This window comes from Athene noctua, chromosome 2 (genome assembly GCF_965140245.1).
Source record: "Athene noctua chromosome 2, bAthNoc1.hap1.1, whole genome shotgun sequence".
NCBI classification, from domain to species: domain Eukaryota; kingdom Metazoa; phylum Chordata; class Aves; order Strigiformes; family Strigidae; genus Athene; species Athene noctua.
In genome coordinates, this window is record NC_134038.1 from 132797764 (window position 1) to 132815119 (window position 17356).

General features: G+C 39.6%; 1 protein-coding gene across 5 annotated transcripts in view; it reads left to right on the forward strand.

Annotated features, from left to right (window-relative positions):
• The first annotated feature begins 11363 nt into the window (after nt 1–11363).
• The window catches only part of PHF14 (PHD finger protein 14), a 169355-nt gene continuing 163362 nt past the window's right edge, over nt 11364–17356 (forward strand). For all 5 annotated transcript variants that reach the window (XM_074900338.1, XM_074900341.1, XM_074900339.1 and 2 more), the window contains exons 1-2: nt 11364–11507; nt 12085–12195. In XM_074900338.1, the coding sequence (XP_074756439.1) occupies nt 11507; nt 12085–12195 (112 nt within the window). In that variant the 5' untranslated portion in view covers nt 11364–11506. The remainder of the gene's footprint in view (nt 11508–12084; nt 12196–17356) is intronic.

Consider the following 17356-nt stretch of genomic DNA (forward strand, 5'->3'; position numbering starts at 1 on the left):
AAAAAAAAGAAAAAAGAAAAAAAAGATAAAGCTTTGGCAGCATTTAAGAGGACAAAGAAAGGTACATCTTCAGCATCAGAATGTTGTTCCTGCTACATTTCAGAGACTTTAACAAACAAGCTTCTCAAAGCTCTTCTATTATTTTCTAAAATTAGGCTATTTTCTGTTAAATAATTTCCATACAGGGTTGATGCTATTCTTCCCTATAACTATCACACTGTAATAAGCATACTTAATCTTCATAAGCATAAAAATGATCATTGCTATAGGATGATATTTACCATACAAATACCTTCATGAAAGTGGGAGTGGAATGTTTTAGCTAGTTTTGTCCATGTTTTGGACTGGAGAAGTTCATGTCCCTTGAGGATCCCTGTTTTATGAACCATCACAATTACACTAGATTCCCTCTCCACTCACTACCATTAAACTCTCCAAAACCAAGTACTGCCAAGTTTCAAATAATGTAGGGAAAAAAAAAAGTGTTTCTCTTTTTCACATGGAACAGGTCATCACTCTGAATGTCTGGCTCAGCAATATGACAGCATGGAAGAAAATCTGCTGCTTTTTCAGAAGTCCTGCAGCTGCAGGATTTCATCCCAGTTCTCAAAAAACAGTTGAAATTGAGACTGACATATAAAACATTAAATTAACACTATTATTTCTTAGACATTTATACCTTGAAATATTTATTTCACAGTAGCACAGAGAACACAATTACACCGAGAATTCAGAAGGTCCAGCTCTAACAGAGACTGTTGTGGGGGCTCTACTATCACTTAGGAAGGTAAAATCTCTTTCCTTGACTTGCAAAATCAGTTCACCTTCTGCATCCGTTTTCAGGAACTTGTGCTTCTTGCCAGGCAATTGATGGTTGCAGGCCATAAGATTGGCCTCCGCTGTAATCTATTTTCTCCCCAGCCACAGAATGAGATCAGATCTATCAGTTCTTGTCGCACTTCCCAGGCAAGGTGCCAGTATTTTTGCCATATGCCGCCAGCAGGGTACTTTAACAAAGACATGTCTTGGCGATTGTTTTTCTCTTTTAAATAACAAAGAAAACTGTGTATATATGTTTTGATGAAGTGGAGCTCTAACATAACTGATTGCCTTTTCTTTTGCAATAAAATGGATCTTAAATCAGCTAAAATTCTTAAAATACAATTTTTCAAGAAAAACCTGCACAATCTGACAAAACCAGATTAAAACCAGATTAGTTCCTATAAAATCTGCGATGATAAAAGGTATCTTCTGTGTCTTTGCTACACATTGTGCTAATCAGTAAAATAATGATTAGAAAAAGAAGAAAATTGATTCCTAAATGTCACAAGTACATTTAAAGGGAACATTAAAAGCAGTTATTTCCTTTCTTTATTGCTTACTGGTTTTATTATTTCATTATAATTTTTCATACAAATCCAAACCAGGCCAGCTCAGCTTCTTTTGTTTATAGATAATAACTAAACAGAATTTAAAAGGAAGCTATAGAAACCCCTTCAGTAGAATTTCTTCTATAGCAATTCTCAAAGATTTTTGTCAGTATAGCTGAAGCATCTTTTGTCCTTAGTGAGACCAAAACAAGATTGCATTGGAAAAGCTTTATGTGAGAAGGGTCATTGGCATTCATGTTCAAAGTAATTATTCTTGTAAAATTAATTAACTTTTTTTTTTTTTTTTTTTTAAATCCAAGCTCTTAGAATACTTCCCATTAGTAACAGCAGGTCTGTGCTTTTTATGTTCCTTGTGGCAGATGTTCTTTACATCCCAGATTTTTTCAGAACAACAGAATGGTTTGATGGATGAAAGACTGCGTCTGGAAAAAGTGTATCAGTCAGCGTCATTAAAAGCCTGAGCCAGAGCCCACTGAAATCAGTGGGAATCACTGGCTTATGTTCGCATTTTTCATATCTCGTTAAGAGGGAGTAAGCCTTGATAATGAAAAAAAAAGAATGGAATGACATTCTTTACTTGTATTGCACATAATTTCTTTCTCCAACAGTGAGGGAGAGAAAGGCTGTATTGGTGGAAGAATCTGCACATATAGATGGCTGGGTTTGTGATGCCATGAGACTTGTACAGCGACTGCCAGGTGAGAAACCTCCTTAGAGAGTATGGATAGGCTCCTAAGAAGTGCTGGGAAGGGGTAACTGGTTGTGGTGCACCAGTACTATTGACAAAATGGAAGAACATTTAAGCAAACAAGGAAGCTAAAGACTAAGGTTTCTATCATAGTATTTTGTAAAATACTTCCTGCCCTCCTTGGGACCATGGGAAGAGATGGAAAGACAGATGTTTTACTGCCTTGATTGGATAATATACATAGGAAGAAGGCACATTCAACATGAATCAAGAACAGTTTCAGAATAAAGGGAGTACTTTATCTGAAATTAATCTGAATGAGGTGTCAGCAAGAGAGAATTGCTCTGTAATGGGAAGGTGAATGAGGAGCTGTTGCTGACAGCAAGGCAGAGAGGGCACAGTGCCAAGGCCCAAATAAAAAGAGCAAAGCAGGTCTGGTGATGGTAGCATGGGTCAGCCCGTGGTTTGATGATTGCCAGAAAGGTACATAGCAATGAGGCAAGTCTGCAGTCAAGGCAGGATCAGGCAAGATCCTGGTAAGATCAGGCAAGGCAAAACAATGTTGTCCAGGCAGGGACCACAGGTAAGACCTGAGCTTAAATGCAGTTCCAGAGCTGCAGAGCAAGTCTTCTCCCAGCTCTCTTTCACACAACTCTTTTTCCAGAGTCTGATCCAAGGTCACAGGGCTGCATCACATCACTGCTGGTCTTGAGCACTGGCAGCCAAACTGCCCTAGAAGGGTGAACAGCCTGTTGGTGGAGGTCCTTAACAAAGAGTGACACTGTGTGATTTTGACACTTAAAATCTAGAAAGTCATAACTGAGCATTTAAACTGGAGACTGTGAAAGAGCTCACAGATGCGCAAGAACACATGGCTCTGGAATGGTGATGTTGCTGAGAAGAAAAACTGTGAAGTTCTACATCCTCTAGTAAAGAATTGGCTAAAGGATGTAAATACTCAGGTAGGAAATAGGAAACTAACTGAGTGTTATTTAAATGAGTTCCCCAGATGAGAACAAAACAGAGGTACACATGCTTATAGGCAAATGCTATATGTTTAAGAAGTAAGATGGAGCAACAGGAGTGTTCTCCCTTACTTAAAACAATGACATAGGAGACATTGGAAACTTGGTGGGAAGAAGACAATTGGTGGCACACCATAATATCAAGACAGAAAATATACATGAGATTATAGAATAAACTGTGCCCAGGGCAAAGACGTAGTATACATTAAGAAATCAGAACCAAATAAAATCAGCATATTAAACACCTCACCGAATATGTATGGCTTGAAATTCCAGGCCTGAATTGGACAGAGGTAGTACTGGGTCTCTTAAAAACTGCCCAGAAAGGGTGGCAATGAAGACTGCAATATTCTGAGAAAAATCAGGAAGGTAGCAGTTGTACTGGAGGACTTGAGTTATCCCCCTTCAGACTGGATGAACATGATATTGAGATATAAGCAGAGATGAAAATGTCAGATGTTACGAATTACTCTTTCATGGAATAAGTGGTTAATGAGTCCTACATCCAAAAATACAAACCTTGACTTCATACTGAATAACTATCAGGATCTAATAAAAATCTTACTGCTGAAGTGTTCTTCTCTAACAGTGACCACGTACTTATTCAGTGTTCCTCCAAAGGTGGCAAATCTCAAAAAAACCAACACTTCTTTTGCTCTACTTCAAAAGGGACATAGAGAAAATGAGGAAGCTTCTGAACAAGGCATCTGAAAGGGATAGTCCAACGAATTAAATTTTCACAGATGTGTAAACTATTGGAGAACACTATACTGGAATCACAGCATTAGTGCTTATCACCTATGGAAATGGCAGAGAAAATATAAAAGGAAGCTGCTTTCCAGCAAAGACAAAGAGACTGTTATAAACAGGAAGGAATCCTTCAAATTGTATTTAAAACAAGAAAATAAAGAATATCATAAGCTATAATAGATTAAATGTTAAAATATGGTCAGTTAGGAAGAATGGAAAAAGAATTTGACAATCAACAAGATAAAAGAATCAAAATTAGTACTAAGTCATATTTCAAACACGGCAAAAAAACATGCCAGTGTCCACTGTGCCAGTGGATGTTCTGTATGAAACGTACTCAGGGAGATGAATTCTTTCCATCAGTATTTTCTGTGGAAAAGAAATTAAGATACTCCCATGCTAGAGTGCTATTCTCTGGGGGAAGAGGGCTCAGCAGACAATCTGTCTGAATTTGAAGTTATTGTGGAAGCAGCTATAGATAAAATGTTAAGAAAAAAAGATTAAATGCTCTGATAAAATACTAGGAAACCACTACTATCACAAAAACTCTGAAAGAACTCAAGTATGAAACAGCTCAGCTACTACTAGTGTAAACTTATTCAACTGTGCAATAAATAAAATAGCAGATGAAATTCAATCTAAATAAATGCAAAGGAAGTGAAATGCAGTATAGATCAAGGTAAATAAATCACTGCTTCTGAGGAAAAGCAATTCTAGCTTCACAAATAAAATGATGGACTCGGAATTGACTGTTTCCACTCAGGAACAACACTTCAGAATTATGCTAATTTTACAGAAGTGTCAGTTCAGTGCAGTCAGTTCTAACTCCATGTCCAAAGAAAAAAAAATCTTTAAAATTATTAGGAAAAGGATAGAGAACAAAACAGAAAACATTATTATTCAACTGAAGAAATGAACTATTCGCTGCATTTCAGTGCTGTCCTCTCATTACAGAAAGGCTATATATAAAGATTGTAACAGATTCACAGAAGGAAAACAAGGGTCACTGGAGAAATGGAAGTCTATCATCTCAGTCACACTATCAGAAGTGACTGTGTCAGCTGAGATTCTTCAGCCTGGCAAAGAGATGACTTGGAAGGTATAGCAGAAGATGACAGGAGCCATAATCTGTAGAATTCTGTGCCAAATAATGTGATAGTAAATAACTCTACATGGGTTACAAGGGAGAATGGACAAGTTCTTAGAAGAAACATTCTTAGAAGAAAGACTCATTACAGGACACTAAATGGACAAATCACATCAGGATCAAGAAATTCCCAAAGCTGAAAGTAACTGGAAGCTGGGAAATCAGTAGATAGTATAATATATACTTGCTCTGTTTCTGCTTTTCTCTGTTCACTTAGGCTAGATAGACCTTATTCTGAACCAGTACAACACCTCTATAGTCTAATACTTTCAAAATTCTTTATTATATTAAGTATTTTCATTTCTTTATACAGTGGCCCAAATTATATGCACTTTACAAACAAAAAGAATATGGTTTACTTGATGAGTTCACTATCTGAAAGTCATATGATAAAAATTATTAATATTCCTTCTATAGCTTTTATGTCTAGAAGCTTTAATCATGACTCCAAATTCTGCTGCAATGAAAATAAATCATAGACATAAAAAAAAAAATTTAAAAGGGAAATACTAAGTCTGTCCCAAATGGATTAGAAATGCAAGCATAGAAGAAGAAACAGGAACAGACAGCTATAGCAGGGAAGCACAAGTAAACTGTGAGACAATGTGAGAGACAGTATCCACTGGACCTTACAACATTTTTTGGGAACATGGCAGTAGAAGGGTATTTTGAGAGGAAAAATGAACTGAGTTTCAGGTATTTACATTGAACACAATTTAAGTATGAAGGATGCCTGGAAAAAAACAAACCAACCAAACAACAAACTTGTCTGAAAATGTAACAGAGAACAGCAGGCCAATACATTGTGTTAAACAAATCTGTATGGCCAGCGTCATCTGCCGTAAAAAAAATGGCAGATGAAAGAAAGAGTAATCTGTGACGTGTAGTGAAATCAAACCCAAGAAATTTACGACTGGTGTAGCAGAGCCAAATTCACTCTGCGAATTCACTGGAGGGATAAAAATGGAAAACAAACATGGTAGAAGCTGAGAAGAATCATTACAATAGATATGGCAACATCAGAACTGCATTTTTGAAAACCAGAGAAAGGAATACTGTTGTAAGTAAGAAGGGAGATGAGCCTAGACAAGAATTTTGGCTGAATGGGCAGATGGGAAAGCTGCATGTGAGGTACGTTTTGCATCGAATCTTTCAGACATAACTTCAGTGGCAGGATCTGCAGCAAGGTCTGAGCTGAGGAGGATGTCCTTTGTATGGGCATGAGTGACAAGTGGTGGTCTCATAGTGGCTGGAAAGGAGGTAGGCATATAGATCCAGGGTAAAAGTGGGAAGATCTCTCTTAGCTCTCTCAAGCTTGAGCTGACAAAAATCTACAAAACAACACTTTTTTCTTAAGTTAAAATAGCTGTTTGATTAAGGGGTTGCGGGACTGGAACAACACATAGTGGAAAAGAGAGGGTATGGAAGGCAGGAGTTTGCCACCTGTAAGTATCTATATGAGCAGAGATACCTTATGTGGGACCTGAGTGCAACAGAATGCATAGAGCCATCTTTCCTAATGCTCAAGTTTAACACCTGCATCCTGTATCAGCAAGTAAAAGAGGGAGTAGGGCCCATCTCTATCTATTCCTAAAAAAAGACATACATTACTTAGCATGACAATTCACACTGAACTAAAGATAGAGATAGCCCTGATTCTAATATTCCTTAACCTTTGCAATCTTTTAATATATATATATATATATATGTTTATATATATGTTTCTTTAATTCAGAAAGCTATTCTATTGTTTTTCACTCTTCCTGGACTCTTTTACAACATCTGTACCACACAATCAAAAAACCACCCCATAATTAATGGACTGAGGCTGAACATGGCCTAAGGAGTGCAAGAAATATCTTAATAGCTGATGGCAATTCTTGCTGCCAATCTGCAATCCTTGGCAGCATTTGACTGCGGTAGACCTTGTAGCAGTATGCGGTTTATTATTTCAAAGTCTTATTGTTCAGAGACTATTGATACTGAATTTCCTCTCTTTGTTATTTAGAAGAGCAAGGACATCTGATTCAGTCTTCTTCTCTTTATATTTTACCATACAATACCAGACAAAAGAGCAGAGATGACTGAGAGAGGTGCTTGCTGTAATGACACAGTTAAACAGTGAAAGCTGGAACAACTCTCTTTGGAAAGCTACTTGAAGAGGTCAGTCTCCCTACTACAGATGTTTTGACAGACAAAAAAAAGCGTTTGCTGTTTGGATTCAGACAGGTAGGTCATGGCTTTAACTGTCTGCTCACTGACAGGAAAAAAAAAATAGATACAAGTTTTTATACTATTATTTCTCCATTCACAGCTGATGGATGAGTTAAAAATAAACTCTTGAGTTTATTCCCTAGGTGAGAAGATGTTGTATTATTGTATTTCTTTCTTTGGAAACTCAACACTTTTATTAAACTAAGAATGGTATTTTTCAGGTAATTTATGTGAGTGTGACTGTGTTCTCTGCTGACTTGCTATTGTGTAACTCCTTCTAAAATGGTCTGTACAGAACGAGGACAAAGATTCTTTCTTAGAGCAAAAGTACAGTCAGAAGATATTATTTTCTCTTTCTCCCGCAGCTGAAGAGCAGCGCTGAAATGGAGATTCAGACACCTACTCTCGCAACAGGCTGTACACTGAAGGCTCAACCTGAAGAGAACCACTGGAATGCTGAGATAATTGAAAGCCCTGACGTGCTTGACATGACCTGATACACTGAAATATTTCTAGATATTTTTTTAGGTGTTATGTTAGTGATGGAGCTGCCATGACATTTTCATACTAGAGGTACTATTTCAGCTCTTAATTATTTTGCTCTAAAAACGACCTTTTAAGATAATTTTTCATATGTGTATGAGGGTAGTACTTAAAGTTGCTAAACTGACAACACTTACAATCTATTTAATGGATATTACAATGTCAGTACAGTACCCAGCTCCCAGCAGCGAGCCAGCAATACCTCATTTCTTCAACCAGAAAGGCAACTGAAGATTTCAGTATCCTTGATTATCTGTTGAGATTGGCAAAGGCCATGCAGACATAAGGGGATAAGACATTCTCTCTGAAGGCTTCTTTCATTTAGAGATGAATTGTCCTTTTTTTTTCCCCTTATTTGAAATAGTCTGACTCTACTAAAAGGAGGTTGGCATCTGCAAAGGGGAACTTATCTTTTAATAGATGTTTTAATGTTGAGAAACTTCCAAAGAATGATGATCAAAAGATAAACCAGTAGTTCTACTTAATGTCTATGCTGTATGATTTATTTACTTCTAATTACTAAATTTGGAGGATTTGCTGGTAAGCCCTACTTTTGCAGTGCCCAGAATTTTAGGGAGAGAGCTTTTAGGTACTTCACAGTTCTTTTTACTGATGTGTTTTTTCTCTGTTGAGGAATGAGGGCAAAGTATGCAAGCTGACTGTGGAAGATAACAAAGAATGTGTGTATGATATTTTCAGAAATAAAGGTAAGTGTGAGTATTCCTTTGGTGAGAGAAAAATGGAGAGGAGGAATGAAAAGAAAGATTTAGGACAAGAAAGACAGAAGGACTGACAGGGCTTTAGTCATGGGACAAAATACAAAGACGAAAGGAGGAAGGGGCAGCTGGGCAGTGTGAGGTGCTGATGATGAGCAGGAGCAGGCAGCCATTAATTAACTTCTGCTTGATCACCTATTCTTGCCAGAACTGTGTCAGTAGAAACTGGAATAATCCTAGCATTGCAGGCTGCCCCAGAGGGCTGAACTGAAAGCCAGACAGTCCATACATCTGCTTTGACTTTCATGTTTAAAGGAACAGTAAGTTCCTCCACTGCTCTATAGGGTGCTCCCCTCCCCTTGCCTGTGTTACATGCTGAAAGCCCTCATTCTTTAAAGCTGTCCCTGTCCCTCAGTCTGCTCTTCTACATAAAGCCAAATCTGGGGGCAGTTCTGACTACTTTTCCTTCCCCTTATGTGTGATTTGAATTGTTCTGACAGTCACCACGTATGAGACAAGATCAGGGGCTTGTCCATTGGCAAGAAGAACAACCAAACATGTATTGCTGCATGTGTGAGAGACTGAAATGTCAAATGATTGTCTCAAAGCTTCCATGTGTGCTTTGAGTCATAGGGTTCTGTCAGTAATGCCTCAACTACTCATCAAGGACCAGCTGTGGCCTTTATAATCTAAGGAATATCATCCAAGGAAGCAGGAATGTATCAAAGGCTCCAACCCCCCCCTTGCAGTTGCATTGTCAAACTCCTTATATAAGCCTCAAAGAGCTGGACTGAGTGAAACCAGGTGTTTTTCATCAAGCACAAGGACCACTGATCACCAGCCACTCCATAAAGCCTGATATTTTGTGGTTCTACTGTATTGCTAATGGCTTTGCACCTTTGCCATTGAACTTGTAAGAGGTGGGTGCTTCTGTCCCAGAAGCTGGATGATTGCTCAAGAACCAGGAAGTCAGCAAAAACCTGTGGGAATGGAGGAAAAACTACAGGTGGGCAGATATGCTAATCAGCTGATGAATTTAAAAGGCAACTGAGAACTTTGCTTGGTGTGCACCCACCACTGAAGAGGACCAATGGAATGCTGTTAGATCTGGGTGCACCCACCACTGAGGCCCAACGGGATGCTGCTGGATCCATGGTGATGACTATTCTTGCCATATGCTTGCATGATTTCTGTCTTTTCCTTCCATTCTGTCTTATCGCTACCCCTCTTCACTTTTAATAATACAAACTCTTTTGGGTGTATGCCATTTGACCTTGATGGTGTCTTAATATCTCTCTTGGGATCATATTGAAACCTCCCTTGACATTGGATTGGGACAATGTGTCAGCATGGATCTGCAGAGTCTAAATGAAGGGATCTGAGCCCTGCTACTTGTTCTATTAAGACTGAGATTGTGTGTGAAGAGGAAGTAGAATGGAGATGCCAGTTATAGGGAAAAAAAAAATCTTCAGGAATGAAAAGTTAATAAGATGTGCAACTCCTACTGAAATGGAGAAGTTCATCAGAGTTTTGAAGGAAAGACTAGTCTGCATGGGCAGAAAGCATATTTCAGGAGGACTGGCAAAACCAGATTCAGGAAAGGAGTTCATTGTGCAGTCAGGCTACCTATGTAGTCAAAGAATTGCTGGAGGAAACAGGAAGTGCCAGTGTGAACACATCACCTATGGATGTGATAAGGTACTACAAAAAACCTAGGAAATTAAAGCACAGAATGAATGTAGGATTCACATTTTCCTTTGGAATTTTCTGCCCTTCTGAAACACGGAAAATTATTATTGCAAGTATTTCAGATGCATAATTACATCATGCACCAACTGGCCACCTCCATGTTCTGTTTAAAAAATAAAACTAATACACCCATAATGCACTACCTGTCTTTGCAATACCAAGCGGAGTTTTGGCTCTGCAAAGGCTTGTGTGGGTGATCCACGCAGAGCTGCGCTAAATGTAGCGCAGGCTCTTGTCACAGAGCAGCTTCACATTCTCAACTTTACACTCCCGCCATGTTTCATCAGAGAACTAGTTTGACCCTGCTTTGGCTTTTATCCATCGTTAAACACACAGCTTCCAATAACGCTCTTAGAATTCTGTTGTGAGTTTTCATCTTTAGCACTATTCTTGATCCCCAAACTCTTTAAAAAGTCGTAACAGTGTGTGTCAAAGCACCGTTCTTCTAATTACAAAAATAAGTTTGAGGCGAAACCCGGATTATTCCCTGAGATTTTTTAAACACCTCATAAAGGTTTTGTGCCGCTGGCTCACTTTATGTGGGGGCTGGGGGTGGCTCTTGCAAGTGAGGCGGCGTTGGGACTCTTGCAGAAGGCATCGGTCCCGCATTGCTCTCCTTCGCCGTCCACCTCTCACCAGTAGGTTTTTGTGTTTAGCTCGTGGACTCGTGTGATGCGGTCAAATAATTTTTTTTTTTTTTTTCCCCAAATGCAATGTTTGTAAGAGCCCAAGAACGAGCTTGACGATGCTCCTCGTCCACAACGAGCTCAGCTCTTGGAACAATAAAGTTTTATCATACTTCTTTATAACGCTTTTAGAACAACAAAAGCGGTTTTATCATACTTCCACACCGGGGAGCTGAGGCGGTGCCGGACAGGTCTATGCGCGGATTTCCCTGATAGAACCCATGCCGAAGAACCGCCCCCTGCGAACGAACGGGTCTGCACGGAGACCTTGTGCTAAGTGCTCCCGACACGGGGACTACCCGTACCCCTGCCCATGGCCGGGCCAGCGCAGATCTGGACGCTCCGCGGCCGCGGGCGGCGGCCCCGCGCTGCTCCCTCCGCGCCTCCCCCGGCGCCGCGCAAGCGCGCTCGGACGGCGCATGCGCCGCGGCGGGGACGCGCAGGCGCAGCAGCGGGAGCAGCCACGGCGAGCGGGCGGGAGGGCGCGGGTCTGCATCCGGGTCGCCGCCGTGCCCATTGTCTGGGGAAGGGGCCGGGGCTCGGCGGCTCTGCACCTGAGGGCCCCTGCCCGCCCGCCGTGTCACCTGCGCAGGCTTTAGTAAGTGATCCTACGCGGCTCGGCCCGCCCTGCCCCGGGCGGGCGCCGGGGTGCCCGCGGAGCGCCCCTACCCCCGGGCGGGCGGGCGGATCGCCGTCCCTTAGGCGCCCCGCGGCCCCTGCTGCCCTTCCCCCTGCCTCTCGTCGCTGGCGCCGATGGTTCTGGTGGGGCTGGTGGCTCCGGGGGCCTCAGGCGACCCCGGTGTGCGCCCGGCGCCGCTGCCGCCGGGGTTCCTGCGGGTACCTGGGGCGGCGGGGCACGGCCGGTCGGTGCCGTGCCGGTTCCCGGCGCCTGGAGGGAGCACCGCCTCCCCGCCGGGCAGGCGGCTGCTGGCGCTCCCGCTGCGGGGACCCCCCTCCCGGTGCGCCTGCCGCCGCTCCGCTCCCTCGCCTCGGGGGACGCGGGTCTCCGGGCCCCCGGTGCCGCCTGCGCCTGCCGGGCGCTCCTCGGGCGCTGTGGCGGAGGCTGCCCCCGCTCCCCACGGCCGTTCTGCCTCTCCGTTTGAGTTCAGGCTCTGTAACGATGCTCAGTTCTCGTTATGCCACCTAGTAACAATACTGTGTTTTTTTTCCTGCAGTGGACCGCAGTTCGAAGAGGAGACAAGTGAAGCCTTTGGCAGCTTCGCTGCTGGAAGCTTTAGACTATGATAGTTCTGATGACAGTGATTTTAAAGTTGGAGATGCTTCAGGTAAATATGCTTCCTCATCTCCTCGGTTCAGAGTTACCTCATTTTTGTTTATGGTTGCTCATTTAATGTCATATGGGAGACAGAAATGCTGTTAGTGAACTTGTCGGACTTGGAGCCACCTGAAGTTCAGTGACTCGATTGGATAATTGGAAGTTCTTATGCCGCAGATAAGAAACAACTGATTAAACAAAACATCCATAGAATACTTCAATTGCAATTAATTTTTTCTCAAAGAAAACTCATGATTATCAAACAAGTTTTGGCTGAAGCATTTGAGTAGCTTCTGTGCTGTCTGCCTTAGCCATATCTATTGCTTTTTGCTTCTTCAGTGTAGAGATAAGTATTTAAATATTCACAGCATTTAGTACTGAAATAAGAATGTTCTAAAGCCTTTTTGTTTTGAATAAGTGCGAATAATAGTTTGTGGTGGATTCAAGAACTTGTCTGTTTCTCAAGGTTAATTCTACTCGGGTGAGGGAAAACCTTAAGCAGAAAGATAGTCTGTTCAGGTTTTTCTTGTTTTTTACAATAGACAAGGTGTCCGTTCAGATAGCTATCGCAGAAAGGTGTGTGCATTTCATACTAGAAGGAAGCCCTTGCCTCAAAGTGGTTTTGTTCCGCAGTCTTTTCTGTGTGTGCAGATTCCTGTGTCTGCTGTGAACATCCATGGAAACCGAAAGTAAACAAGATGCCAGAATAAAATTAATAAATTCAGTTATATTGGAAGGAAGGGAAAGAAGGGGCAGGACCGTGTTTGTGAATAAACTGCACATTGGATGTTCTGTGACATATGCTCAGAAAAATAGGCAAAGAGATGCAGGATGTGTAAGATGTAAGGGAAACATTAAGACAACTTGTCAAATAACTTCATTTTGTTATTTCTGCACTGGGGACGCTGATCTATGTTTTCATGTGAATGTGTCCTGCAAAAATACTCCCCATCTCCATTTAAAAGCTTATTTTTTAACGGCGAGCTCCTCCTTATTAATGGACTTAAAACCACTTTATCATTTCTCTAGTGCCAGGTTTTAAGGAGCATTATGCCCTAATGCTCCTTGGGGTTTGGTGTTTGTTTTTTGTTTTTTTTTTCCCCCCAAGATTAAATGTATTTCCCTTGTTTGGTCTTGTACAAGCAGACTGCAGAGACTTTGAAGAGTAAAACTGATGTAATTTTATCAATTTCATGCTAAGATTTTTTTGGGGTTTGTTTCATTTACTTTTTTAATCTTGTTTGGGGGATTTTTGATCCTTTCTATTGAGTAAGGGCACTGTCTTTTGTAAAGACAATTTGCCATAAAAGGAGATGATTTTCAGTTCCCAAAGAAAATCTCCCTATTCTTGAATAATAGTCTAGGCAGAATTTAAGGGAAAAGGAGCATTGGAAATGGAGTATGGGAGATGAACACATAATTCAGAACAATATATTATTTGATTAAAAGATGATTATTTAAAATTAATGAATAAAGCTTCCTGACTCAGGTCTAAATGCAGACTATTAATTTGTAATTGATATCCTCTTTGACATTTTGGATATCCTATGTACACATGAGGGGAGTGTGTCAGTGTCTAGTTTTAAGAGTATTTCAATCTCAGTTTTATTTTGAGGAAGTTGGATAGGTTTTGCCTTAAAAAAGCGACACTGAAATAAAAAAATCATGTGAGAAAAACTGAAGTTCTACTCTAGAAAATTTTTTCTAATTAGTTTTGTGTTTGTATATCTCATAGTGTTGTTCTAAAATTTCAGAACCTATAGCTATCGCTTGTAGTAGAAATTAACGTTCTGTTTAATAAAATTAAAAATTTAGTGAAAACGCTTTGAAACAGCAGCACTTTTAACATCTTACACTTTATTCAAATATTTTTAATGTCAAAGGAAAAAGTTGTAAGGGTTTGGAGAAGTTGGGGGGTAAAAAGTTATTAAACATAGAACCTCTTAAGTTGAAAGAAAAAAGAAACATTTCTGATGTGTAATACAGGTTAAATAATAGTTGCAGGGTATTTGAAACAGAACATCTGTGCTGATTTAAAATGAAACTGGTATAACATAGCCTTAAATTTGATTGTACCTAGTCAATTTAGATTTGAATGGAAGAAGTGTAAAAAAGGGACTTTTTTTACACACGCACGTATAAATAAATTGATAATTTCAAAGTTATATGTATAAGAAGAATATATGTGTATACACACAAGCAACTCTAGTAGGCAAATTCTCGATTGTTGCTAATAGAAAACAAGTTTTTCTTTTTTTTTTTCCACTGGACTCAGCCTTCACAGCATAATGTGTATGTCTCCAGTACAATCAGGACTGTTGCTCTTTTCCTTCTGTCTATGACCGTACAGGTCTCTCCATGTGCAGCCTGTTGCAAATAAGTATTTTAGTTTTTGTGTGAATTCAGAATTTCACTGTGTAGTTTGCTTACAAAGGGAAATGAATGTGACAGAAGGAAGAAACAGTCTTTCTACGTTGAAAATGACCATAAATTCTACTCATGCACTCAGAAAAATCCCGTAAGTATGGTAACTCTACAGCTCTGCAATGTATTTATATGATTCACAAATGCACATGTTTAAAAAAATGCAAAACATATTTGAAATTTAAAAGTTAAATGACTATTTCAATACTGAATTAAAAGAATTCTGAAGTTGTTTACTCCTTGTTGATTATGTTGCATCCATATGTATGGGCTTCAGGATGTTAAGTGATATGTGCTAATAGATGATATTGTGTAAGCCTAGGAGGACTGAACCCTCAATATCAAAGCTTTTACACATGTTCATTGTTCTATCAGATTTCTGTGAGATGCAGTAAGGATTTGAGAAATTGATATTAAGTACTTTTAGGAAGGAACCGGTGTTTCTGAATTTTTGTCTTCAGTCCTGATGCCTTGGTTAATGTTTTTTTTCATTACAGAAAATATTTCTAATCACCTAACTTCCATTTCCACAAAAAAAATCCATAGGAGATATGGCCTTTATTTACAGTATAGTTAATTTTTTTTTTTTGGATTTAGGTCACACCAGCAGGCAGTTACCTCCTTTTCCACTTTAAAGATCTCATCATTTTGACATCCCTTTAGGGAAACTGATTTTAGAACTGTCATAGTCTTGTAAATTTAGTTAATCTAAATAGTTTTCAGGCCTGTGGGTTTTTCATTATGTTAATATTGAATAAAGTAATTTTTTAATGGCTGCTTTGTTTTTACATAATAGAAAGTAGTAATGCCATATTTTAAATTACTGTATTTTTCTGTTTTTTACAAACATCTTGAAAAATTTGTTCTTTAAATAAGAATGTCATATGTAATCTTAATGTTGGATCAATGAAAGAAAAGTCCCTTTGGAATGAGAGCATACAAATATGTGACTTGAAATGATGGTGCTGCAGTATACTCAACTGAAGTTTTTTAATAATATGTTTCACAGTACAGATGAGTTATTTGAGATTTTGATTTTTAGTTAACTAGAGCATACTTTGTTGGTGTTTTTTTTTTTTCTTTAATGAGAGCAGCTGGAGATACACTGAAGTTGGAAATCAGTGTATAATTATAATTTCCAGCAGGATTCCAGAGCAAGGATTTACCAATTTTCTTCTCTGTCATCGGTGAAATTGGTCAGTTTTTGCAGCTTATTACTGAAATTGAAATGATTCAGAAAAACGTAGTGTGCTCCCTGAATAAGAAAGATTTGTGAATATGAGGACTGGCTTTCTATCTCAGTGTAGATAAGAAGAGCATAGTTGAATGCTGCCTTGAAGAACTGGATTCTGTCACTACTTCTGCTACAAGTCTTCTAGACTTAAATTTTTAGAGACAATTGTAAATACTGGGTTTTTTGGTGTTGAGTGTGGAGCCTGACTTGCATAAATACCATGTACTATTGTTGCAGCTGCGGTCAGACTCATCTCTATTTAAAATGTGTAACAATCTATATAAATGAATATATTAGGTATACTGAAAACCCTGTGACTTGACCTAGAAATAAAGTTGCAAATATCTTTATCTTTCTGTAATTGGTTTCTTCTTAACACAATGAAGATTCCACTTTCGCTTTCTTGTACAGGATACTGTAATATAAAGAAATGTGTGTAGAGCACCAAAATATTGTAGTGATAAACGCTACTGAAAGATTGATGAAGAAACCAACACGTTTGTGTTTGAGAGTAAACTTAAATGACATGCAACAGAAAAGTTGTAGGGTGTTTCAGTAGACAGTGAAGAAGGTAAGAGAAAATCTTGAATAGCTAATCATTAGCATAATCTTAATTGCAATCAGGGCTTGACTTTGCAACAGTAATGTGTAGTCCCTCAGAGTGGAATTCCCAAGGGCTTTTTCCCACTGAGAAAATGGAAGATATGGTCATTACATTCTCTTGGGTTATCTTCTTCCCAAGTGCAATCTTTTATCCGTACAGGTATCTGCCACTTGAACTACGCTTTGGACTGACTGATGAGCATTCTGAACTTGCATTCTTTTTTTGGAAACATTGAGATTCCTCTTCTTCTGTGTATTTACTGACAGCAGAGGAGTAATGTAACAGAAATCCAGGCTTTCATTCCAGTGTCTGTTCATTACAGTGTGGATTTAGTGATGGGATGGCATATTTTTTCTTTGTTTTTCCCCCTACGGTGACTCTTTGTGCCTCGTCTTTCCAGTCTGTCTGTCCATTATGGAACTCTTGCTGTTAGGTTCAGTGTTGTTCTGTTTGTTCAGTCAGTCTCAAACAGGATTTTTGTGGTGTCCTACTTTACTTTCTCTTGCATCTCTTTTTTGTGTGTATGTCCATCTCTTTATTAACTCCAGCTTGGTGGGGTGGTCTTTTTGCAGCCTGGCCACCTCTGAGAGTCTAGATGTGCTCAGTGAGGATGGAATGTTTCAAGCGTTTCTTGAGCATATGCTTGTTACCATGCCTCAGACACTTAGACTAGCATGTCCCAGACACATGTTCAAACTGTCTCCCAGATGTCACTCCCCTTGTACAAGATGTGAAACTTCTAGGTGTTTCTTGTAAAAATACATATTCTAGCTAACTTTTCAATAATTTGTATTGGAATCCAATTTTATGGATTATTTAGGACTGCAGCTTTACTGGGGAAAGTCATGGGGTAAGGAATACTTAATCTCAAACAAGTTTGATAATGTTAGAAACAGGGACACTGGGAAA